This window comes from Stegodyphus dumicola, chromosome 8 (assembly GCF_044657685.1).
Source record: "Stegodyphus dumicola isolate Sdum_Otavi_A_Nest chromosome 8, ASM4465768v1".
Classification (NCBI taxonomy): domain Eukaryota; kingdom Metazoa; phylum Arthropoda; class Arachnida; order Araneae; family Eresidae; genus Stegodyphus; species Stegodyphus dumicola.
Window position 1 is genome coordinate 107,844,353 of NC_140775.1, and position 27,761 is coordinate 107,872,113.

At 33.9% G+C, this 27,761-nt stretch overlaps 1 protein-coding gene across 1 annotated transcript in view; it reads right to left on the reverse strand.

Moving 5' to 3' along the window:
- Cog3 (conserved oligomeric Golgi complex subunit 3) overlaps positions 1 to 27,761 on the reverse strand; it is a 103,843-nt gene that overhangs the window by 40,990 nt on the left and 35,092 nt on the right. The window contains exons 6-10 of the mRNA XM_085823012.1: positions 25,231 to 25,323; positions 21,284 to 21,531; positions 15,032 to 15,250; positions 13,595 to 13,700; positions 13,175 to 13,208 (exon numbers count right to left, since the gene is read on the reverse strand). Of these exons, the coding sequence (XP_085679138.1) occupies positions 13,175 to 13,208; positions 13,595 to 13,700; positions 15,032 to 15,250; positions 21,284 to 21,531; positions 25,231 to 25,323 (700 nt within the window). The remainder of the gene's footprint in view (positions 1 to 13,174; positions 13,209 to 13,594; positions 13,701 to 15,031; positions 15,251 to 21,283; positions 21,532 to 25,230; positions 25,324 to 27,761) is intronic.

The window sequence follows — 27,761 nt, forward strand, 5'->3', positions numbered from 1 at the left end:
TCAACGTAGGACTGGAGATGTTCTAAACGCACCAGAAGATATATGTAGCGCCTGAAGATGAACAGGATCTAGTTTTAGTAATATGGAAGGCCTTCCAGAACCATAAACAACTGACCCGTAATCAAGTTTAGACGTATAAGTGCTCGAACCCAAAGTAACAAGTAACGGTCCACGCCCCAGGAGGTGTTCGCCAGGACTTTCAAAAGATTCAGTCTCTTCAAACACTTCTTCCTTAGGTATAAGATGTGTGGAAGGAAGGTCAATTTTCGGTCAAACATCACTCCTAAAAATTTTACTTCGGATTCCACTGGATAATTGGTTCTCCAATATATAGTTCAGGCTCAGGGTGAAGGTTACGCTTTCTCCAAAAATGTACATATACAGTCTTCTGTTTTGAAAAAATAAATCCTTCTTTCTTTGACCAATGATCGATTCTATTGAGAGCGATTTGCAGCTGCCTCTCTACATATCTCATGTCTGCATATATGGAGGTCATCAACATACAAAGAACCTGAAACCGTAGGAGGAAGTTCTTTCAGAACCGAATTAATTTTTAAGCTAAACAAAGTAACACCACACAGCCTTGAGGCACACACTCTTCTTGAGAGAATACATCTGAGACTACAGAGCCAATTCTCCTTGAAAAGTCCTACCCTTCAGGAAATTTTGCAGATATATTGGCAAGTTGCTGTGTAATACAATGGTGTAAAGATCAAGTAAAATCCCATGCCTCCATGTCTTGTCATATGCTTTTTCTATGTCAAAAAACACAGATACTAGATGGCTATTTTTGACAAGGGCTTTACGAATGGAGGTTTCCAAAAGGAACATATTATCAATAGTCGTTATGCCTTTAAGGAAACCACTTTGATATGGGGAAATTACATTGTTCTTTTCTAAATAATAGACCAAGAAGCAGTTCACCATTTTCTCAAAAAGCTTGCAAACGCAGCTTGTAAGGGCGATGGGCCTGTAGTTATTAGGATTCTTCGGATCTTTCCCTGGGTTAGGTACAGGAATGACAACAACTTGCTTCCATACATTGGAAAAATTATGCTCCTTCCACACTCAATTATACAGAGTGAGATGAGCATTCAATGATTTACAGAAAAGATGCCTCAGTTTTTCATAACTAACGCCATCTGGACCAGGGCATGACCGATGTGTCTGTCTGTAACAAAGCTCTCCATAACTCCAGGAGGGAAAATTCACAGTTACAAGGCTCCGAGTTGTCAGAGTTCAACTTGAAGTGGATATTTTCAGCGCGTTGCTTAGCAGACAGAAATGATTGGGAATAATTGCTGCCATTAGAAATTGCAACAAATGTTTCACCAAGTGTGTTGGCAATTCTTCCACAGTGCTGATCGCTTGGCCATCTTTTTCCAGGATGGAAAGTGAGTGGCCATTATATATATCCCCATGCTTTTCTAACTCTTTCCCATACTTGTTTACTGGGTGCTGAAGCCATTATCCCAGACACATACGATATCCAGGAATCCCTCTTACTCTGCCGTCGCACTCTTCGAGCGTTTGCTTTGGCTTTTTTGAAAGCAATAAGATTTGATAGAGTGGCACATCTTCGAAAATGTCTCCAGGCTTTTCTCTGTGTTCTCAAAGTTTCCTGGCATTTGTGGTTAAACCATGGTTTTGGGTATTTTGGAGAGCTCAAAGGTATAGATAGAGACTGTAGCCGCTTGGATGATAACGTCAGTAACGGCTTTCACTGCGTTCTCGACCGGCACATCATTCACAACTTCTTTTGTAATGTGGGCAAAAATAAGGAGAAACATTCCCAGTCCGCCCTTTCAAATATAAAACATGAGGGTCTTATGACAGGATTCATTCCTCCTCTTGTACATGTTACAAATATAGGGAAATGATTACTATTGTGAGAATCATCTCCACTAAACATACAGAAGGGCAAGAGAGACGGTGAACAGATGGCAAGGTCAAGGGCATGAAACATCCTTATTGGATCATGGAAGTATGTATCCTGACCATAATGGAGGAGACAAAGGCAATGATCGTTGATCAACTGCTCAATTTGTCTACCTTGAGGATTTGTATCACTACTTACCCAAAGCTGACTATGTCCGTTAAAGTCTCCAATAATAATAAATGGCTCTGGCAGCTGGTCTACCAACTCGTCCAGTTCTTTCTGGTCAATAGCTTCATTTGGAGGCAGATAGATGGAAACTAGTCCTTTGATATTAACCTGTATAGCAGCCGCTTCAAGGACACTTGACGGATAGTCAAGGAAGCAAGGACACTTGGAACAAGTCAAGGGAGGAAGGACTAACAGAAGGACACTTGAAGGATAGTCATGTGAGGTGAGAAGGCCTACACCCCCCAGGTGCATTCACTAACAACATTGTCCTTTCTCGTAAAGGAATACCTCCTAAGCCTGACTTGGTTATCAGCTTTTAGAAATGTTTTCTGCAAAGCGAAGCCCACTGGTTGATAAATATTGATCATGTTCTTGATGTTCAAGAGACCCTAGTGGAAACCACGGCAATTCCATGAAATAAGGGTGGCTGTTATGAATGTCTGTTTTGCCTATGCTGCTTCTTGTCTGTCGCAGAAGGAGACTTTTTGGAAGTTCCAATCCCGCCTCAACTTCCATATCATCACAATCCGAGCTCATACTTTCAAGGTAGCTGTAACTTTGATTCCCAGGTTTAATTTTTTGACTATTTTCCTGTTTTTTCTTTGTATTAGAAAGGTTTTTCTTGGCTGTATTTTGTTGTTGTTGTTTTGTTTAATATGCTTTTAACTGAGATATTACTTCCTGATACATTTTTAGTTGAATTAGTCTGTATAGGTTTGTTCTTATTTGAGTTTTCTGGTTCATTATTTTCTTTTCTGCCTCCAAGGGTCATATTGTTTTGTATTGCAACAAATTTAACAGATTTTGCAGCAGCATTAGCATAAGAGACATTCAAATGTGGCTGTGTACTAGCAATAATTTTTCTAGCCTCTGCATAGGTGATGTTTCTAGTAACTTTCAATGACTACTTCTTTTTCAGCTTTCCATTTTGGGCATGAAGGTGAATATGCTGTGTGCTCCGCCTTTACAGTTGATACACAGTGGAACAGCATTACAGTTATCACTGTCATGGACCTCCCCAGAGCAGCGTGCACATGTGGGCTTACCTCAACAGGACATTTTGGAGTGAACAAAGCACTGACATTGGAAACATCGTAAGGGGTTCAGGATGTACGGTCTTACTGGGCAATGAAGATACCTGGCCTTGACACTTTTGGGCATATCAGGTGAACTGAAGGTCAGGATGACATGTTTGGTATCTATCAACTGACTGTCTTTATGCATCTTAATCTGCTTAGCAGCACAGACATTCTAACTGGAGAGTTTTGTGATGAATTCTTCCTCTGAAACAGAGAGAAGATCCAGTTCCGAGATAACTCCGCGACAGTGATTTAGAGTTTTGTGCGCTGAAGCACTGACATCTAGGTTTCCAAGTCTGGTTATGCCAAGATATGTTACAGCCTGAATAGGAGATACAGTTTCTATTAAAAGGTCATCGGATCGCAGCCGCTTCATAAACTTCTCCAGCAATTCCTTGAACATATTTGTTTATTAGAAATGGTGACATTTTTTTCAGTTCGCCAGTTGGATCGTTAATTACAACAAAACGTGGCTGAATCTTGGATTGAATACCATTGGCATTTTCATTTGTTTTCACTCTTTTTGATGCATAATTGTATTCTTTTGAAGTCTGAAAATTTGAGAGAGCCATATTGAAGATGAAAAATGATTCGGACCCGGCAGCCCCAGCCACCACGGAGCCCGACAAGGGGACGCAGATTCCTGCGCCAGGGCTAACCAGATCTATACGCAAACTGAAGCCCCACAGTCAGCTTTCCCGAAAGCAGGTACTCTCGATAGCTTATCCCCAAGCCACTGATTACAAGGACTAGTGACCAGCCGATTGACACCCATGAGGATGACTAAGGTGCCTCTTGTTTAGCTGAAGCAGAGGCCAAAGCAGTGTGTTGGGGACAGTACATCACCCCTCAACTACTAAGACCCTCCTTTCCAGCGACACGAGTCTCCATGCACAGCAAACATGTAGGCAGTTTTCTTGCCACTTGAAAACTTGAGACAAGGGCTGTTCCAGTTTCTTATGACGAGCTCCAACCTCTGAAGAGGAAAACCACAAGGGAGAAAGAAAGGAAAAAAAGTATCAAGTTAGAGGAGAGGAGACAGAAAAGAGGATAGATCACAGGGGCTCCAGGATCGTGACACCCGTCTCACCAAGATGATTCCCTGAAGGGCTAGGGTACTTCAGGATTGCCACACCCGTACTCAAAAGAGCGAGCCCCTGAGGGGGAACATTGTAAAGGACTAGTGACAACACACACTGATGCCCTTTGCATGATTCACAAGAATAGACAGTAGAAGCATCAATCACAGAATCCCATGAGTAAAGCATTGTTTATGGAAAATCTTTAATAAGCAATGTGGTAAGATTGATTCTTCAATTATGTGTTCGAACATGCTAACAAGATGACACTTACAGGGAAATAATAATGAGAAGAATTGATAAAGCTGTTTTATCTGAACATGAAAAATGCTGCTAAAGCAGTGCAAGTTTATTGATTTAATCATAAACTAAGATGACGTCCACATTCCATAAAAACTCCATGCAATTTGGCAAAGCAAACTGGATGCATATACTATTGTGGCGATATTGTAATAGACAACAATCTAGATGACCATGCATTCCTGTTGAAGTTGTTTCGTGCAAAACACAATTACTGCAGGTCCATAGCATACTGCAAGAAGTGTAACCCACAATTTGGATGCACCAAATACCACAGTCCTCAAGCTTTTGCATATATTTCTTTATCGATTCTAGTATGTCCAATTGTTTCAAACTGGGGACAAGCAACAGCGTGTCGAATCTGCGGATTTTTTCCTCATCAGATATGATGAAAGAGCAAGTGACTGCTGCGGATCTTTTCCTCATCAGGATATGATGAAAGAGCAGGTGGCTGCTGTGGATTTTATGGATGGATGAGGCGCATTTCTCTTTAACTGAAAATGTAAACTCCAAGAACTGCATTCACTGGGCTGATGAAAATGCTCCCAATATAGCACCAACACCTTTATGCAAAGCTAAATAGACTGGTGATATAGCATTGCAAGCAGATTCATTCTCGACCAATATCTCTTAGAAGAGGTCATTTCAACAAATATGAAAACATGCTCCATCACAAGTGTTTGGGATACAACAATGTTGCAGAATTCCAGAACTGCAGGAGGGAAGGTCATTAATCATATTATATGGAGGCAAGATGTTGCTCCTCCACACGTGTTCGAAAAGTGCTTTGGAGTGCTCATCTCCTGTAAGTCAGGAACTTGGCTCAAATTCAGGACAAGGTCTGCTAGGACATGTCTTCAGCACCACGGATTGTCAGCAAGGTAACCATAGTTACAGCATCCCTTGATGCTTCAGCAAATAGATGTGCCTATAGTGGTACAATGACTGGTAACTTTAGAACAGGACTGTTACCACACTGTCTTTTCTGACGAATTGCACCTCTGCGTACAGCATCATGATAGACATATCCATGTGCAGAGGCACTGAGAACAAATGTTGCCAGCATGCATTTGTCATCCACATATGAGCCAACCTCCTCGAATGCTGGTACGGGATACCATTGTGGATATATCTTGGTCTCAGTCTCCTCTTGTTTGCATAGCCATTAATGTAGACAGCTACCATTGCATTTCTGATGTGTGAAGGTCTTAAGCTGTCCCATTCTTGAGGCCAGCATAACACTATATTTCAACAAGATAATGCAAAACTGCATATTGCCAAAGCTGTCCTGACATCCCCCCCTCGATACTGTTTGGCTACTGTCTTGCCCACTGAGAACATCTGCTGCTGAAAGACTGGCATGCAATCACTTGCCAACCCTACAACTCATGAATACTGGCATAAAGGTGAATTTGCATAAAATGAAGCACCTGTACCCATCACCGAAATTCAGTTTTGATTTTATGCTCAGTCCGATTAAAGCTGTTGTTGCTGCCAGACCTGGCAGCTCTGTGTAGTGAATTTTGTATGTATGTACCCTAAACCACCTGCAAATTTCATCATTTATTCCTGCCATTGTATTGCATATGTACACTGCGCAAAAAAAAGGGGGGACAGTTTTATATCTCCCATTCTACTGGGCCTATTGACAAAATTCAAATTGCGTTTTTCATGTCTCGAAAGCGCGACTTAGAATATATATATGATTTACATATAGCATCGTTCTAACATAGGTATTTTGACACAAAATCGGACTTTTTCTGAAATAACATACCATTTTTTTTTTCATATTTCGATTCTACGACTTACAAATTATGCCTAGATATCAAATTTTGTAAGATTTGGTGCAAAATTTATGGAGAAATTCAAACATTTATTTTGGCACAAATTTATCCATTTGCGCCTTGAATAATTTACTTGGCGAACTGCTTAATGTATGGTAACCAATTTTCCTTTCCCTTCCATTATGCCGGAGCAGAAAGAAAGGCACCTTGTTCCAGCTTGTACTTGTACTTGACCCAATGCCCTCTAACCGCACAGTGGCATGTGCAGCTTCCGGAACAGGCAACTTCTCATAAGCTCTCATCTGATCAAACAGCCAGCATTTTGCATCAAAATATGCAAGATAATCCAGAAACTGGAGGAATTGGGAACAGATTTGTGCAGTGTGGAGTAGTTCCCTGTCAATCTCTCTTCTCTCTCTCTTCTATCTTTTTTTATTTTTTTTTATTTTATTGTATATATTATGAAACATGTATGTATTATGGCTCACTGTATATATTATGAAACATGTATGTACTATGGCCAATGAAAATTATTATGAACTATGTATGTATTATGTAACAGGCTCAATATATTATGAAACATGTATGTACTATAGCCAATGAAAATTATTATGAACTATGTATGTATTATGTAACAGGCTCAATATATTATGAACTATGTAAGCAACTATGTACTATGTAAGCATGTATATGTATGAACTATGTAAGCAAGTATTATGAAAGATCTATGTATTATGAACTACTTGTATATAAGCATGTACTATGAACTATGTAAGCATATATTATGAACTACACTGGTGTGCAAAAATTAAGGACGAAGTCAAAAAATTAGCATATCAGCTGAACGAAGAGGCAGAGTGGACAGAGACCAATCAGGAGATTAAGTAAGGTGATGTACGGTAGCACATGCGCAGATATGCAGGTAAACGTAATGGGGGAGTGTCTGAGTAGTATAAAACATGTTGTTGGTGTAAGATCAGTATTTCTGGCAAAGAGATTGCATGCCGTATAGCAGTTAAAATCACACCGAGTTGCTGCCTCAGCAAGAAATGGCGAATAATCAATCTGTTAGACGACATCTGGGTGCTTTTACCGGAGGTCGAATCATTGGGAAGTTGGAGGAAGGCCGCAGTGCGACAAGTATGGCTGCAGAGTTCGGAATCGCTCACAGCATATTTTTACGACTTTGGAGACAATTTCAAATTACAGGAACAGCTATCTGGGGGTTTAGTAGTGGTCGTCCATGAGGAACCACACTTGCAGATGACCGGTATATTGCCTTACAGTCCAGAAGACACAGGCGGCAGACAGCGGGAGAAATCGCTAGACACACGACACAGGCAACTGGACGACCGATATCGCGTTTTACCGTGGCCAGAAGACTGCACGGTGGTGGTCTGTTTGCATGACGCCCTGTACGGTGTGTACCTCTAACGCCTGCCCATCGGAAAAGGCGTTCTCTGCGGTGCCAGAAACACCGGAATTGGAGAGACAATGAATAGGGACGAGTACTCTTTACAGATGAGAGCAGATTCAGTCTGAGTATCGATTCTCATTGCATACTCATCTGGAGAGAGCGGGGAAGCCGCAAATATCCCTCGAACATCATTGAAAGGGACAGGTATGGAGGTGGCGGTGTTCTCATTTGGGGAGGCATTATGCTTGGTAGTCGTACAGACCTTCACATCTTCGACGCAGGTTCAGTCAATGGGACCCGTTATTGTAACGAAATTCTTCTTCCATATGTGCGTCTTTTTAGAGGCGCTATGGGTCCGCAGTTCCTTTTCATGGACGACAATGCACCATGTCATCGCACAGTAGCTGCCGAACATCTCTTAGAGAGTGAGAATATTGAACGTATGGATTGGCCGGCACGATCTCCGGATCTCAATCCCATCGAGCATGTATGGGATTTTCTAGGCAGACGCTTGGCAGCTCGTACCTTACCACAGGTAACGATTTCGGAGCTTCGATTGGCGCTGTAAGACGAATGGGCAGCAATGCCTCAACAACTCATTGACACCCTCATTCTCAACATGGGCAGACGCTGTGAAACCCGCCTAGCAGTCAGGGAAGATCATATCCCCTATTAAAGACCGAATGTTTCTTGCTGGATACCCATCACAGGGATGTTTCGGCCTTCAGCCGCATTGCGCTCCATGCTACTTTTTCAATAAAGCTTCTTTTTATCCCTCTGATTTCTCTTTTAGTAAGTGTTGCTTACATTACTCATGTCCTTACGTATTGGGGTATTAAATGTGTTGATTTGGAAAGCTTTTGTACAAAGTTATATTGAAAAAACCGTCTTGTCCTTAATTTTTGCACACCAGTGTATGCAACTACTATAAGCATATGTTACGAACTATGTAAGCATGTATACAGGACCAATGTATGCCCTTGTTGCCCCGGATAGTTGCGGAACCTGGACTAGACCCGAATAGTCTTAGTAAGCCGCAGGGGTGTTCAGATTCTGCTCTTAACTCACCTCAATTCAACCTTGTTCCAGCCTTTTTTCATTGTGCATGAGCAGAAAAAAAGCCACATCGTTCCTTCTTTCAAATAATTTTAGCAAAGTGTTTAAATCACATTTGATGTTTTATCGCTTTCAACAAATATGCCAAATTTCAAAATGTACCAATATATAAATTCATGTAAATCTCCGGAAATTTTGAATAAAAACCTAATTTTTCGCTGGTATGCTTAGAAATACATCTACTTTAAGATGATGATAAAAAAGTTTTATAGATTATAATTCAAAAATTATTTAAAAATGCAAATTTTAAAAATAAATCATAAAAAAATGGGTGAATTTTATTTGGAATGAACCTGAATTTTGAAATGTGAAAAGAAGAATCAAATAAGTTTAATAAAAAAAACAGAGATTAATAAATATATACCAAACTCAATTAACACTGTGGAACTAAAACATTGAGAGCTAAATTTTTTAATAACTACCCATGCGATTTTTACAAAACTTGGTAGTTTGGCATAATTTGAGTCGTAGAATTGAAATATGAAAAAGAATCGGTATGTTATTTCAGAAAAAGTCCGATTTTGTGTCAAAATACATATATTAGAATAATGCTATATATAAATCTAATACACACCCTAAGTTGTGCTTTTGAGACATGAAAAACACAATTTGAATTTTGCCAATCAACCCAGTAGAACGGGTTTTTTTTTTGTGCAGCGTACAATAAATATGATTCTGTTATTTGTTCTAGTTCCTGGTGAAGGAACTTCAATAAACAGCAGTATAATTTGCAGTAATGTTTAAGCTACAAAGAGTATGAAACTATCAAAATTAAAAGGCATATTAAATCAAAGCATCTTTCATACATCAGTAAACCAAAAGAATATTTCAAGAGTGCTAAAAATCTTCAAATAAAGGAAAACAATATTTTGGGAAATTTGTGCCTCTTGGGGGAAAAAACATTTGCTCCCATCATATGAAGTTTCAGATCCGATAGCTAAAAATTAAAAGCCAAATGCTAATTAACAGTAATTTATTTTCAAATCCGTCTAAAGACATATGTGGACTCCAAATATAAAAATTTATTATTACAAGTAAGATGGATGCCAAGAGGGTAAAGTTTAAGAAGATTACTTTTGTTAAAAGAAGAAATATATTTTTAACTGAGCAAAACTCTGATCTTGCTACTATTTTTAAAAATTACTTATGGTTATCAAAGCAGTGCTATCTGTCAGACATTTTTAAGCAATTTAACGATCTCAACTTGTCTCTTCAAGGAAAAAATAGCAATATATTTACTTCAAACGATGAAATATAAAGTGTTTATTAAAAGTTTAGCACTTGGAAGAATGGGGCAAAAAATGATTCATTTGAAATGTTTCCAATTATTGAAAGTTTCATAAATGCAAAAATAACTGTAAAATTTTAATTGCAAAAATTATTATAGACCATTTTAAGCCTTTGTGGCACAATGTGTCCGGTCTGGACACATCTAAAAATTTCCTTCTGTATGAACAGAAAAATTTAATGAAAAAGGATTTATAGGTTACTATAGGTTACTCTGAATCTTCCTTTATTTATAGTAGATGGCAGCTCAACACAAACCAGTCCATATATTTTAGCCACGTTTAGTTTTTTAAGACCCTCATTTTTCAAAGAAATCTTCCAGATTTTTTTAGGGCATAAAAGGAATTGTTGTTTGAAAAGAAATTTCTATGTTATTTTTTTGGCCGTATGCTAATCTCCTTATTGTATATAAGTTTTAAATTTTTACCTTGAAATCTTGCCTAAAATCAAACGGTGAACCCTAGGTGTGACCAGACGGGCTCACCAATAATCTAGGACAACTGAGAGTCTGTATTTTTTGTTTCTCCACATATCAATGGTCAGTTCATTGACAACAATGCTCGTTTCAGCACACTTTTCGAAGCTCTATTCAATCAGTGTGTCCACTTTGGGCACACTGATTGATTCTGTGGGTGTGGGCACCCACAGAATTAAAAGAGCTATCTTCACAGAATTAAAAGTACTATCTTCACAAAATTTTATTTGTGTACTCCTATATCAAAACTCCAGCTTCAAAAGGTAGCGTGCCAGAAAGGGTTAAAACACTACAAGCACATATTTGCTAATACTCCACGATGAATTTTGATTTCAAAAAGCTATCTTGGATTCAAAAACTAATTTTGATATGCATTAATAAGATTAACTGACTGTCATAAAAGTCGAAGATGAATTTACTCAACTATCAAGTGTCTCATAACTTGAGTTTCCATAAAAATCCTTGACTGAATTCTGGGTCGAAGCTAAAACTGAATTTTCTCCAATTTCAGAACAGCATTAAATGTTTTGCCATTCAGCACTACACATTTATGTAAAATGACTTTTTCAGCTTTGATGCTCATTAAATTCAATTTTAATTTAAAGGTGAAAAAAACAGAAGATGCTTTATCTTCAGCAATGTCAAATATTTCATCAAAATTTTATTTCTTATGAAACAAAAAAAAAAAAAAAAAAAAAAACAAGTGATTCATCTCATTAATATGTGATTTTCTTTTATTAATTTTCATATACTTGAAATAAATCCTAAAACTACTACTTTTCATATGTACATTGTTTGCCAGAGAAATAATTTATAGGAAAATATTTATTTTTATATCTTCATTTCATATTTAATATCTAATGTTGCAAAAATATATAGATAAAAGAGAGAAAAATAGAGTCATAAATGAAAAAAGTTTAAGAAGCACTGCTCTAGAGATCTACATTGTTTTTAATAGTACTAAAGCAGATGAACTCTTTACATAAGTGGCTTTCTCCAAATTTAGATTATTTTAATTGGCCCACCAATTTTTTTTTTAAATTTTTTTAATTTTTATTTTTTAAGAATATTTCTTCCCTTTTTCAAATGCCCTATTCATGTCTTTGGTTCTTACTCGTAAAGAATTTCCAGGTATTAGTGATTGGAATGAAGGTGGAAAACGTTTTATGAAGCTTGACATTTTTGATGGTCAGTCATTTTTTCATCACAGTAGATTGAAGCATGGCCATAAGGTTAACATTGAAGTTAAAGGAACTCTTTTTTTTTTTTTTTTTCATTGCAAGTAAGATTTCACTTTGTTGATAATATCTATTTTGAAAGACTGCAAGAAAAAGCAATCAGAAAATTCAAAATTTTTGCTCCAGCGTGATTGACTGTTTCTAATTGTTCACAACAGGGATGGCCAACCTGCGACACGGAGTTTTAAGGGTGGCACACAAAGACTTACTGAACAATTAAAAGATTTGAAAAAATAATTATACCATCTGCTTGAACTCTATTGATACACACATAAATGCATTAGAGTAAATATAATAATTCAATTTCACAGTAAACTGTTAATTGCTGCCCAACTGAAACCCAAATCATCGAAATTAATGACGCATGGTAGCATACTACACTGAAAAGCAAATACAATATAAAGTCCGTAATCCGGATGTCCATTATTCGGAATGATCTATAATCTGGACCTCAAAGCCACAAATTTTTTTTTTTGTATGCTTTACGCATGCACATTTAATGTATAATGGACAGTATAAGCTAGGCTAAAATTATCTTTACAGATTCTAAGGCATTTCAGTTAATGTTGCAGATTGCACTGTTCCTAAAGCTTCTAATTGGATCCGGCTTATTATTTTTTACAGACTGTTAGAGCAATTTTATAAAAATTAAGCTTGAACTTTCAATTATGTCAAAAAGATCATGCCCAATCATCAATCAATTAACAGATGGCAAAATCTATAGTATGGTTCTAGATCCAGAAAATACTGCTTCTGATAGTGAAGAAAGTGACAGAGAGGTTATTGAAAACGAACAAATTTTGAAAAAATTTCAATTGACAAATTAGTCGGTATTCTCGACACAGCAATTATAGGACTTGAACAGCAGAACTTTGTAACTGAAGAAGAAATTATGTCTGTTTATAGAATTAAAGAGAAAGTATTATCACATAAAATGAAGCAACTTAAACAACTTACATTGAAAGAAATGTTTAATAAAGTAAACAAATAAATATTAAGCTTTTTTTTTTTTTTTTTTTTTGTAAATTTTGATACCCTTTAGATCATAATTGTTCTTTATTTCATAAACTACGTTTTCATATTTTTAATTTTATAATTTCTGCATGCCATCTTACCAGATTTAAACTGATGATCTATAATCTGGAAAAATCGATAACCCAGAATCGCCGAAGTCCTGACGAGTCCAGATTAACGACTTTTGACTGTATATATCTATCTAATTTAAAGAACTAAAAAAGTAAAAATGAGATTGAAATATTTTATTTAATATTCTTATGAAATATGAATATTACCTCCATATTGCATATGCTCTTCCAACATTTCAACCTAATAATGTACAAAAAGTGAATTGAAAAAATATACAAGTATTAAAATAAAAAAAACTTTTAAGTTTTAAAAAAGTTATGAAATAAAATTTCCAAAAATAAAAACAAAATAAATAAATCAAGTTTTAAATACAGCAAAATGAATTATTACGACATCAAAAATTGAAAGACAAATTTTCAATTTATTTCATGCATTAGCAGCAACAAAAATATTAATTCCAACATTATAACTATCAAATTTTGAATAGTGGTGACAAATATATGATGATATTTGTGTGACAGTATTTTTTATACGCATGATTATATCTTTTTATAGATAGCTGCACAAAAAGTAAATTGTATATCTTCAAAATTTTGACACATAAAAGTTTTTTAAAACAAACTTACTTTGAGGATTCCACAAAGTTCAGCCAGAGTTTCTAAATGGTTTATATGGATAATTATTGGTCTCAATACATCATAAAGGCGAATACATAAACCTTCAAGAAATTCTCTGGAAAAATACAATAATCAAACTAAAACAACACTGCATACGCAATGAAAATATTTATTTTACTATTGTAAAAAGCTATATAGCACTGAAACAAACTGAATGTCAAAATATGTCTGTTTTAAAATTAAAATCTATTTAACGGAAAAATATCTACATTGAGTTATCTAAAAATCTCAAATGTAGCAAGAAAGTTAGGAACAAGCATGCACAAATGTCTTACATATGGTCAACTTGTAAGTAATCATAATAATATGTTACACACATTATGAAACTACAACAATGCTTTACTAGAACTTGTAACTGTGGTTCATACATTAAAAACTAAAGTATTATTTTTAAATATCATTGTAACTATATTATGTGATAAAGTACCTTAAAACCTTAAAAAAACCCTTAAAAACATGCACTATGTATTAACCAATGAATAAAAGATAAATACTTCCATTTCTATAATTTATTATTAAGAAAAGGCTACTTTTAGAGCATGCAGGGGATAAAGATAGCAGAAAAAGGAATACATCAACAACACATTGCATTAATAACAGACTTTAAATCTCAATAAACGCTTCAAACACGTAAGTAAAAAAATTTTTAATGGTTCAGTTCATGCATGATATATTAAACAATTTTCAGATGTAGATATGATGTAGCTTCACATATAGATGTTCAATTCAGAGGCTCCCAAATTAGTTGAATGCTTCTTAAAAAGATTTATTTTCTCATAAAATTCTTATAAGTTACCAGTTTGTTTTAAAATAATTTTCATGAAAGCATTGGCTCTATAAGAGCATACACCTCAAACACATTTATTTTTCCATTCCTCAAACACATTTATTTATTTTTTAGAGAGAAGAAATTTACTGTTTTTATTTCCCAAATTTCAGCATTAATTCTTCAAATTAACAAAAAATTATAATTATTATTATGATTATATTATTATAGTATTTTACTTTTTTGAATGCACTTTCCTAAAATTGCATAAAATAGTCTAGGAAGACAGAAAAAGAGAAATCAAAATGCATCTTGTATGTCTTGTTGAAAGCTGTTACTTGGAAACTGAATGGTTTTTCTATAAAGAAATGTAATATACACTGAAAATGAAATATCAAGCACAAGACACTATTGAATAACAAGATGGAAAATGGATAAATTATTTGGACAAATAATTGAGATTTTAGGGCTTTGTAAAAGTGATGGCATAAGAGGAAGGACATATTATCCAAGTGATGGTTTATAGAAGTTTGACTATATTCTTTAACTAAATTATTACTTTTCATAAATGAAAATGTATTCAAAAGCTAACAATGACAGAAAGTTCAATTAATACTTACGATAAATATTTTGTATTTTGAGAAAAAAATTGTTGGAAAAGCTGATTTTCATCCTCACAAACATGAAGGAGAAATGCACAACCACTTCGTACAAGAGAGCAATGATCTTTCTGGTGCTTTTCAGCCAGTTCAGTAATAGTTGCTGAAACACTAGGGCCTAATAATATCTCACGCTGATTGAAGTAGCACTGGTGGCAATCCGAAAGAAGCAGCTCATAACTGTAAAATTACAGAATATAAAATATGTAAATAAATAAATGCAACACTAATACAACAATACCTGAGGATTAAAATTTCATTTCTTTTAAATTTCCTAATTTAATTGCTGTTCTTGTTCATGAAAATTTTTATATGAAATTTTAACATTTTCTTTTATTTGAACTTGATGAGATTTAAAAATATTCACAATTCATTTTAGTATTTTCCCCTTCATGTAGAATTTTCCCCTTCAGAAATGAATTCAATAAAGCAGACTTTTAAACTACCACAATTTTGGTCCTGTGACAGACTTGGTAAAGATACAAAATACTGTAATTCTTACACGGACCATAAAAGAAAGGAAAAATTAATCAGACTACATTTTTTAATGCAAAAAATAAACTGAAACACATCCTGTCATCCTGATATAATTAATTAAAATTTTCAATGCAGAACTGGGAGAATGAAAATTAAGAAATCCAGACATCCAGATCAATAGCAACTTTTTTTTTTTTTTAAGCCTGAAGGACATTAGCCCAGCAGGGCTATTAATTTCGTTTTGGCATTTTGCGTTGAAAACTTTAAATGTCGGTTCACTTTTCAAATTATTGCCACCAAATATTATCGCCCTGTGCTATATTTAAAGAAATTAAATAATGAAGACTCTTGCAGAAATGTATGTTTGTTTCTTGCATTTTGATAAAACAATGGGACTCAGAGTCATCAAATTTTTAATAATGTATGTCTCTATCCTAATTTGGGCATCTGGAAGCCCAAATCTGAAATTTGTTTTATTATCAATTTCATATTTTGTAACACTTCAATGAATTTTTGATTTACAAACTCAAGATTTCAAAGCAAGCAATGGCAAAACTGTACTGGGGGCAGGATTTATCTCCAGAGTGCAAGACTGTGCATCAGAAATTCTTAAGATATGCTCATTTTGAAATTATTTTGTAATATTGCTGTTGAATTGAATTTAATGGTTTAAGTACAAAGAACAAGATATTTAATAAATAAAGGCGACACACAAAAGGTTTAAAAAAAGCCCCTTTGGGCGTAATGTAAAATCTGAAAGCTTTCAGATTTTTTTTTTTTTTTTTTTACATTTTTTTATGCTCATGCTTGCACATTTGATATTTTTTCATAATAAAACATGTGGAGAGTCCTGATTCTAAATTTCACTTCGGCACTACGTACAAACTGGCAAATCATTATTTATTATTTTTTGCTTTCATCATCATATGGCTATCAACACACTGCAGCTTCAGAAATGACTCAGTGGATGTTTAAAGTATTTTTAAAAAAAATTTAACATTAGTAATTGAATACCAAAGAGCACAGTAACCTTTTATGTTGACATTATGACTAGTGATGATTAAATTTCAGCTAACGCAAAATTTAGAAGTGGCAAAAATGTTTAGAACTAAGCAGGCACATGGCAGCAGAATTTTGGAATTGCAGAAACCGTACCGGGACACAACAGGTTTAGCCCTGGACAAACGTTATGTATATGTGGGAATTTATTTATTGAGGACTCAGATAAGCTTTAAGCATGAGCAAGAAACAGTCATAAGAATAAGAAATTACTAAAATAATTTTGGCTTAACTTCAGTGTGCAACAGGAGCAAGACAAAATTTAGTGGAACAACATGTCTTTAGTCGTTAGACTCATCATACATCACAAATAGAGTATGGCAGATGCCAGCAAAGCTTTAGATGAAAGCTGCGAATTTGAAGGTTTTCAGATATCACAAACAAAAAGCAAAATTTTCCAAGTAATGAAATTTATGGAGAAGTGGTAATAGATGGAAGACGTTTTTCCTTGCGATGACAGTGCACCAATCATCAATCATCTAAGAACAATAAAATCTTTAATATGCTACTATGTCCAGAAAATATCACTACCGATAAACTAAAAGTGATTATGACTATCGATTGTGAAGAAAGTGACAAACGGGTTGTTGAGAATGAATAAATTTCGATTGACAATTTAGTGGGAATTCTTGAAACAGCAGTTACAGGACCTGAAAAATAAAGCTTCATAACTGAACAAAAAATTGTGTCTATCTATAGAATTAAAGAGAAAGTATTAGTACAAAAAAGGAAGCAAAAAACAACTAACATTGAAAGAAATGTTTAATAAAATGAACAAATAAATACTCAGGTTTATTATTATTATTTTTTATTTTTTTAATTTTCATTCCTTCAAAGTCATAAATGCTTCATTATTTCATAATTTCTACATGTCATCTTACTAGATTTAAACTGATGATCTAATATCCAGAAAAAAATCCCAAATACAGAATTGCTGAAGCCTTAAAAAGTCTGAATCTTGAATCCATACTACATATCAATTTAGGATTTGTTGGATTAAGATTGTTTGACTAAGAAATTCCTCCACAAGGGAATCCCTTCGAATAGACATATAGCCCCAGTGTGCTTTGCCATAATCAAAGAAACTCCAAACCTAAAATTGCTCTTTAAGGTATCAGCAAAACGTACCTCCTGTGGCACTTGGCATTTTATAGAATATGAATTCTGGCCATGTTCACTATCATAGATGCCAACCTTAAAATATAATAAAATGGGAGGTTCTGCAGTGACATTGCAGTTTATAATGCACAACTCAATAATTAAGCTAGTCATAACAAAATTTTGAAGTAAAATGTATTAAATTAAAATTCAGAATAGCGAATTAAATATGATGTAACCTTAGATCACATACACACACCAAAAAAAAAAAAAAAAAAATTATCTCAAAAAATGACTGTGGCAAAAAATGCCATCTCAAGTTACAAGATTCAAGTCAGACACAAATGACCTTCAGATGAGTTTTGTGATCACTTACAAAACAACTTAATAGAATACATCATTTTAATATTTTTCATCATTTAATTGCATTAACAAAGCCTGGCAGCAAGAGACTTCGATAATGAATTAGGCTTAGATATAATTGTGGCTAGATTTTATTGCAGGCAAAGAATTTGACAGCTCCAACTCCTAAGGTTTATCTGTTAACAATGATATTATAGTCTCTAGGCAAAACCGTGAGATGGAATTTAACAATAAAGATGCGAAGGAGTTACTAGGGGATCATAAAAATGAGCTTCAAGAAAGAATTGGAACGACTTCAAGAGCAACAACAAAAAGCAATTGTTAAAGCAATGTTTTTTTTAGGAAGAGGAAGGAAGGGAAGATTGATTGATCTTCAGTCTCAGAAATTAGTGCAAAATCGGGTCAGATGCAAAGTTTTCATGTAGAGCTATTATCCTGAGAAAGCAAAACAATATACAGCATGTGTATTTTCAGCGAACATGATATGTCTCACTAAAGAAACATTTTAAAACAGGCAACAAATAATCATACTAGATCATTTTGAGTGAAATGGAGCAAAGGCAAAGTCATGTGGTGCTAAGTGATAAAGCAAACATAAAAGAAGATATTCCAGAAAGACAATTATATAATGTCCGGCTATTAATTTCCAGGACTGACGTAACTGTAGGAGAACGAAAAGATGGAAGATGGCACTAATGATTGCATATTGAAGAGCGTTTTCTTGCGCATGCACAGTGCAATTGGTGCCATTCTGAAGTAAGTGGTTCTTGTGGAAAGGCGCATTAATATGTACTCTTAAATTTCTATTATCGAAGTGAAAATGGAACAAAGAATTAACATTAAATTTTGCTTCAAATTGGCCAAGACAGCTGCGGAAACCTAAGAAATGTTAAAATAAGTTTACGGCAAGGAAGCATTATCCCGCTCAAGAACTTTTGGATGGTTTAAATGCTTTCAGGACGAGCACGAAAGCGTCGAAGATGATCCACACACAGGTCGGCCGCAGTCCGTACGCACAGCAGAAGCAATTGAAAAAGTTCGCAATATGGTGAAATGTGATCGTCGATTGACTATTCGAGTACTCGCTGAACATGGAACTGAACATGGAAAAGAGACAGTTCGCCGAATTTTGACACAAGACCTAGGCAAACGCAAGATTTGTTCCAGATTCGTTTCTCACCATTTAAGGGACGAACAAAAGCAATTGATACTGGGCGCATGTGGCGAACTTATCAACAATGCTGATGCTGACCCTGCATTCCTGGATAGGAAAGTCATGGGAGACGAGTCTTGGTGTTATCAATACAATCGTGAAACCAAGCGTCAAAGCTCCGAATGGCAGTCTCCAAGTTCACTAAGGCAGAAAAAATTTTGATTTGAAAAGTCCAAAATCAAAGTCATGTTAATCACTTTCTTCGATTGTGATGGACTCATTCATCATGAATTTCTTCGTCCTAACATGACTATCAATGGACAGTTCTACACAGAAGTTCTTCACCGACTTCGAAAACAAATTCGTAGAGTGAGGCCTCATTTTCAACAAAGTGGGAGTTGGCTGCTGCTACATGACAATGCCTGCCCACACACTTGAGGTGATTCTTAGCTAAGCACGGTGTCATTGAAATGCAGCATCCACCATACTCTCCAGACCTAGCACCCGCAGACTTTTTCCTGTTTCCTAAGCTGAAAAATTTGCTGAAGGGAGCAAGATTTCAGGATGTCGAAGCCATCAAGAAAACTGTAATGTCACTATTAAAGAGCATTCCAAAAGAGGACTTTAAAACTTCTTTCCAAAATTTGTACAGCCGAGCACAGACGTGCATTACAGCTGATGATGGGGATTACTTTGAATCATATTAAATGGCTATGTGTTTAACCTTTTTTTCTTCTGAGTTATTCCACAAGTTCTGGAAATTAATAGCTGAACCTTGTATGATATCTTTGTGCAAAGGCACTCCTGACCCAAACAACAGCATCTGTTCTTTTTCTCTTTTTTAGTATTTTCCACATATACCCTCCATTTTCTTTGCACATGTATGATAAAATTAAATTTTTATCTATTTTAGCTGTTAAATATTATATTCGACACATTTTTTTAACATTTAATGATCTCCCTTCATTTTACTATTAAGCGGTAAGTATTGTTATAAAATTTAAATAAGTAATCTTCTGTGGTCCAAAAACAGAATAAATGTTTAGTCACATATTCCTATGAGGAAAACAGTTTCAGTTTCCAAACATTTCAGATGACGAATGAGCTTTAAGAATAAATTACATTCATGAACTGAACATGTTTTGGGCTGATTTAATTTGATTTTCTAATTTTTCTTAAAATTGTATGCTGACGAAAATTTGATTAGGATGAAAAAAACTCTCTCATATTTGCAATGGATTTAAGCAGTTTGAGTGGAGCAGAACTTAATAAGAAAACATATTCTGAAAATCAGGAGGAAGGGAATAGAATTTTCATGATTTAAGCTTTACTGACAGATAACAGAATCTTTATGTTAGTTCTTTCTAGAATTTGTCATTACAATTTTCTTGACAGTTTTTCTTCTTACTTTGAAACTTAGTGTTCAATACTTTTTCTGGAACTAAATTTCAAGGAGTTGATCTAAATTGAGATAAATATAAAAACCACCACATCTGGTGATGATGCAGGCCAGGACGAAGGCAAGGATGTGATGAAAAACAAGGAATTATCTGGTTTTAACGGGCAGGGGGATTAGCAGCTCTTAAATCCCATTATTAAATAATGTTTTCAGAAATATTAGGCCTTTTACAAATAGTCATCCTGTGAGGTTTCACTCTAATTTATTATTTATCAATTTTACATTAGCAGAAAATGTGCTTACTTAATTTTATCTCAATGCATGCTATTTAAACTATCAAATTAATTTACTTTTAGAACACTTTCAAATACAAAGGCCATTACAAAACATTAAAAAGTATAATACATTAAAAAATGCAAATACAAATGAAACATTAAAAAATCATAGTTTCATATGTGTAGCATTATACACAGGTTTGTTTTCCTCCACAAGAAACATTAAAAAATTCAGGACGGTTCATTTGCAGTGTCATCATATACTTATGACAATACAATAATACCAAAATCATCATATTCAAAAAGATCAACATTAATTATATTATTTAAAAAATAAACTCAGGAAATTTTCACTATTATCTTAAAAGATTTTAACATATTATACATACTCAGGAATTTTATCAATCCTTTCTTCAATTTGTTTCATCAAGGCATGTATTCTAGGTGCATGAGAACGAAATTTTCCATAATATAAAGTAAATGCATTTTCAGATGGTGACAAATTATCCCTCCTTGGCAGTACCTGCTGCGTAGCTTGCTGCAAAGTAGCTACAACATATGATCGAATCATGCCCAGTGCTTGACTCTGAAGGTGTCGAAATCTCGCCAGGTAAACTGGTGATTCTTTATAATTTATCTGTAAAAATATTTTTCATTGAGAAAAAGTAGATAGCACAGGTATGTTAAAATTTATAGCAGTGCAGTGATATAATCTTACAGGAACTTTTTTTTGTTTGTTTGTTTTGTTATATAGAATAAGACTCATTAAATTTAATTTGACTGACCAAAAATTCAGACCTTGAAGGTACTTTTTTCTAAAATTAGGGTTCCATACATATACATTTAACATGCTGAGGTGTAGCACCAATATTGCTGTCCTTTCCCCTCAACCGGCAGCTAGCGAGTACTTGTGAGAATGAACAGAAGACTATTGAAGAATGCATCCATACATGAATGACAAAAAGGTGACCTCCTATTAACGATTAGTTAGAAAAAAGCCATGAAAGAGATGATTTGACATTAGAAAATTTTGGTTTGTTTTAGAAAGTACTTATTGTTCATAAGACCAGAAACGTTCAGGAGACAGTGATATATCGAATGAATTATTTTTATCATCCAAATGTTGATATTGACGAGTATTACAGTTGTCATTATTGGAAGATAATTCATTAGACCATGCAAAGGAATTTGAAAATAACAACGGTGGCATAAGTGCTAACAAAACCAGCAGCCAAAATTAATGGTTTGATCCAAAAGGTAATCAGCCACATATTGTACCTTTCATAAGTCTCTACGGTACCAAAAAAAAAAAAAAAAAAAAAACTAATACAAAATAAATAATTTTCAATAAATTTTAATAAATTTCATTGAAATTACTATATTTATTTTTTACAATGATATTGTAGGTCTGTAGGGATTGATGCCAGCAAAGCAGAAGCAAGTTCTATGTGTTAAGATTCATGACAGCCAAAACTCTATTATTTTATATTTTTTCAAAAATTATTTATTATTCACAAGATATGAGTAAATGGCAGCAGAGGGATGATTATAGAAAGTTCTAACTTCTAACAAGTATAAATTTATAAAATACTAAATGCACCTTCTTAGAAGTCAAAGCATTTTTTTTCTTTCTAAATTCAGAAAACAAATACAAAACTCCTCACATTCCCTGAAGTATTCCATGAGGCTTACAGATGTAAGTGAATAACTAGTAGTACAAGCAGATACAACTCAACAATAAAAACATACTATCTAAGTCTGGAGAGAGAGCAAAGAAAAAATATAAAATACAAATACTATTATATACTAAAATATACCATGAATACAGTCAATTCCGGTTAATCGGACCACATTGGGAAGCGATCGTTTTGGTCCTAATAACCGGCTGGTCCGATTACACGAACATGTCCTATGTTGTAAGACGGGATGTGCTATATGTAGCAAACAGTAAATGTACATGTAAATCATGTACTAAAATGTAATTATGAACTTTATGGTGCAGTCCACACATATGGCGAACATACATGTACAAACAAGACATACAGTCGAACTTTTTTCAATGAGAAAATTAATTTAGAAACAAATTCTAAGAAACAATCTCCATGATACTCAACATGTGAAGCACAATAAAAACAATTTCTTACCAAGTTCCAGTCAACATTTCAAGAACTTATCCAATGTGATCTGACACATTCTCTTGACGGATTTCAAGGGAACAAAATCACCACAAACATCTAGCACAGCAATGGGACTGCTTCATTCCCCTCCTGCATGAAATACCGACGCAAAGTTTCAATTCATTTCCTCGCATCCTGTATTGTCACTTGCACCAACTTATTAGCTGCGTCATCATCATCACTTTCTTGGTCTTCCGATGCTGTCGTGTGTTTTGCTGCAACTCGAGCAACGATTGCAGCATCGTAATCTTCATTTTCATCGTAACATTGAAGCTTGGTGTCAGTGGATAAAAATCTTCGCAATTTTGTACCTGTCGAAGTTCCACATGTAAATCATCATTTTCACTTTCAATAAGCATGTCCATATCCATCTCCAAAACCAAGTGCTTAAAGCCTCAGTGAGAAAAACAGTTCTGAATTGTCTCACTGCTCCCTTTTCACCAGTTTGAGCTGCACTAAACAGTTACGTCATCCATCGCTTTTTTGGAGCCAGAGAGTGCAACATGTTTGTAACTTAATGAGCTGTCTGGTGTAGCACGATAATACAGCCCAGTCTCATCAGCATTGTTCTTGAATTTTATGTCATGTCTAGATTTCCATCGAGACAACCAACCGTCTGTAGCTTTAAATTCATTTTGGCCCAGCTTTTTAGCGAGTTCTTCTGCTTTGCATTTTAACATTGGGCCACTTACTTGCACAGATTGTCCAGTAACATTGGCAAACCATTCATTAAGGGCCTCACTGACATCTGAGTCCTTGCCTCCACGCTTCCATTTTTTGGAATTTCTTCCTCGTCCTTCACATTGTGCCCATTCTTCTTGCAGCTCATCCTCTTGTTTTATCAAGTGCAAAATTGTAGTCGGTTATTTCCACCAACCGACGCTGGCTAGTGTTTCGTCGTTGTTGCTTGATCTTATCCAGGAAACCACATTTTTCAGCTAACGTCAAGTCCCATTGTGGCATTTTGGCAGGGGAGACAAGACATGCACACAGTTCACTGACTAAAGTGGTCTGAAGAAACCTTAGTATTTCGGGTTCAAGATGTTGAGGTCAAGAGGGAGAATAAAATGCTTGCCATTCAAAGCTTTGGCACTAAAATCATCCCAAAAAGGTGATGAAATGATAGCTTTCTCGTGTAAACTTTAATCATGATTGACAATTCCTTTCAGGTGGTGCGGACACTATTGTTCATTTCCTTGAAACTCAGCGCAGGTCAAAGAAAATGGTGCGCGTGTTCACCTCCCACCGGTTTTGCTTTCGTCATGCACTTTAAGGAATTCCTGACCTTTGATAAAGCATTTTCCTGGGGAACCCGAACTACAGATCCTCCCATATGTTGGCAGACCCACTGTACGTGGCCCATTTGTGGCTTCTGTTTCTTATTTGCTCTCACGTTTTTGGGTCTGATTAAATGGAATTTTGGTCAAAATAAGCAAATAATATTAGGCTTATGTACATAGGATTCATTTCAGTTTTTTAAGGATTTGGTAAGATTATCCAGTGGTTCAATTAACCGGATTCGACTGTAATTAATTAAATAATATTAATACTCTATAAAAAAAATAAACCAACTTAATAATGATAAAATAATAAAAATGAAATAATACTTAAAAATAGTACTGATACAAAGGGAAAATTATGCATCAACAATACAATACATCAATATATAACGTAACCATACATAGACAATACAAAAAATTATGTAACAAAACATAGTTACAAAACACAGGTTAATATTTTATTGGACAAAAAGAACTGGAATAATACAAAATCTACTTATTTTTTTTTATTGTGGAATTCTGAAAATGAATATATTTTCTTATACAAAAATGAAAACATTTTGAATAATTTTTTAAACAATTTCTAGATAAGAAAAAAAAATGCATTAAATTAATATAATAATAAAAAACACATGTAACAATATATCTAGGACCTTTAACAAAATAAGCACCAAAGCTAAATGCCTTTACACTTATGTTATATGCATACACACAATTTGTAACAGATTTCTACATCTAAGCAATGAAACACATATTAATTTGCATTCAATAAGAAGTTACATAAAGTTACATAGGTACAGTTCATAATTTAAAAATTGCAAAACATCATCAAATTTTTATATTTAAAAAAAGGAAATCCCTCCTAAAAAATAACCTTACATTGGCTTCAACATAAGCTATACATTCATCCAAACGTGACAGCAGGGGTAAAAAAGACTCACTAACTACAGATAATGTTGGAGATGAAATTTTCTGAAATCAACATGGAGGAAAAAAATTAGTATATACTACAATAAATTTGTTAAAAAATACATACTAAATAGATTTGCTGCAATTACAATACAAATACAAATTGCTGCAATTACAATATATATTATTTGTAACTGCAGCAATTTGCGCCATTTTTGCATATTAAAAATTTGTGCTTTGTTGAAATTCACAATGGAGGCCAACTTAAAAAGATAAATGAAACATATGATACTACATATTAGGACATATGCATCTTTTACCGAGTGCTATCAACATGAATTGAAAATAGACCTTGGTAGCAAGTATTTCCTAGGTATGATTAAAATCTATACATACTCTAATAAGTTTATTTTTCAAACTGAATATAGTTTAAAATTATGTACTGATTAACAATATTAATTTATATACAAAAATAATGTTTGACCATTTGCTTCTTCCACAAACAGGAAATTCAAATTAAAAAAAATTTAACATTATATTTATGCATTAACCAAAATTCCTTGCATTTTTTTGCAAGTTTCTTTTTTCATCAGAGTATTATTTTTAATATTCTCAATTAAATTTTTTTTTTTTTTACTGATTTTTCTCATTATATTGTAGCAAGCATTTCATCATTCAAACTATATCACTGTTCATTTTCCTTTCTTGCATTTTTGTGATAATAGCAATTTTTTCCCTTTTTTGTTTTTTATTTTGTTTAATATTTTCCTTTAGTTCAAAAAAACTTTTATTGATTATATTTTCATTACATTATTGTGCATTACTTTTATTGTATTATGCATCTTTCAGATGAAAACATTAAGTACAGCAATTCTGAACAAGTGCTCTGAACACTTTATTCATATGGATTAATTTCTTCTATCAATAATAAATCTGACATTTATACTAACTACAGTTTATTATCAGTTGTCTCTTCAGCATGAAAACAGACAAGAGGTACCAGAGAAAAAAGAAAAAAAGTTAAAGCTTTTATAAATACTTTCAAGAAAAATATTCTACACTTTCTTCATTCACTACCTCACAGACATCTAATTATCATCAAAAGTTCCATCAAAAATAAATTTATAGGAAATAGTCTCATCAAAGATTTAATACTTGATTTCAGTAAATTCAAATTCAACTATGCTACTTCTAAATATTTAAAAAAAATTCTTTACCAGTAACTTTCTTCACAGAAATTTTGATGACATTCACCTTCATAAAATATTTCAACAAGCTGAACAAAAATTTCCAGTAATTACTAAGTACAACAAATAACTTAGTAGTTATCTTACAAACCATCATGAAGCAGATTTTTTTGCCACTTGATTTTGTAATGAGAAGAAATTACTGCCATTTGTTGATGAACAACACAAGCGCATTATTACAGATCTCGACATTGTTCAAGATCAGGAAATAAAACAGCTTATGAAAAAAGGTACAGAATATAGTGCAACTAAATACATTTCTAAATTACATTGCATCAAAAGCATTTCTACAGATATTGATAATTTCATAATTAAAGCAAGTTCTCAACTAAATTTGCCTTTTATTTATGAAATGGAAGAATAAAACTACTAATCGAAGCAGAAAGAATTTTGAATTCATTAAAGGATTTAAAGGAATTAAAACTGGAAAAATTTACTTTTGAAGTTTTTGCAATTAAAAGAAAAATTTACAATTACCAAAATTGATAAAGCAAGCAATAATTTCATTATTTTGTAAAAAAAGTTCACGATTTGCTTATTGAAAATGAGAAAAATTCTGCTATCTATAGTATCTCCGAAAATAAAGAACTATTATTAACAAAAAACGGAAAATTCTTGGGAGATGGCTTTTTTCACTAGTTTTTAGTTTTGCCAAAGAGGCCAAACTGGCCACCCTAAGTGTCTCAGATTTTAGCAGTTATTTTCATTGTTTCAAACTCAGGATCTCGCAAAGTTTTGTGTAATAAATTTTCGCTACATTCTTGATTATTCTCGATTTTAAAGAATTTATTCAACGAAAGCTTTGATTTTTCCTACATATTATACGTAAGTTTTCAGTTTTAGGAAAATTTCATTTTAAATTAGGGAAAATTTTCATTAATGATTTTACTTTGCATTTTTGCCTTTTTTCTTGCTTTGGGAAAGACCTGAATTTTTGGCTGAACTGTTAAGATTAAAAAAAATTACTGGAATAGTTCATCAGCTGATTCTGGATATAGAAAAGCAAGGATTTTCTTATGGAAAAGGAATTATAATTGATTTTGATGTACCTCCTTCTGACAACGTTATGTCAGAGTTAAATGGATTCCTCTTCTTTTATGCTCTTTTTTATTTTATTTGCTTTAGATTTTTCTTGTGATGGTTTAACATTTTTTTAACATTTAAAGAATTATAATTCTACATTTATAATTTTTTTTAAATTTATTTATTTGAATTTCATTTTTGGTTCTAAATTTCTTTCTTAACACACACATA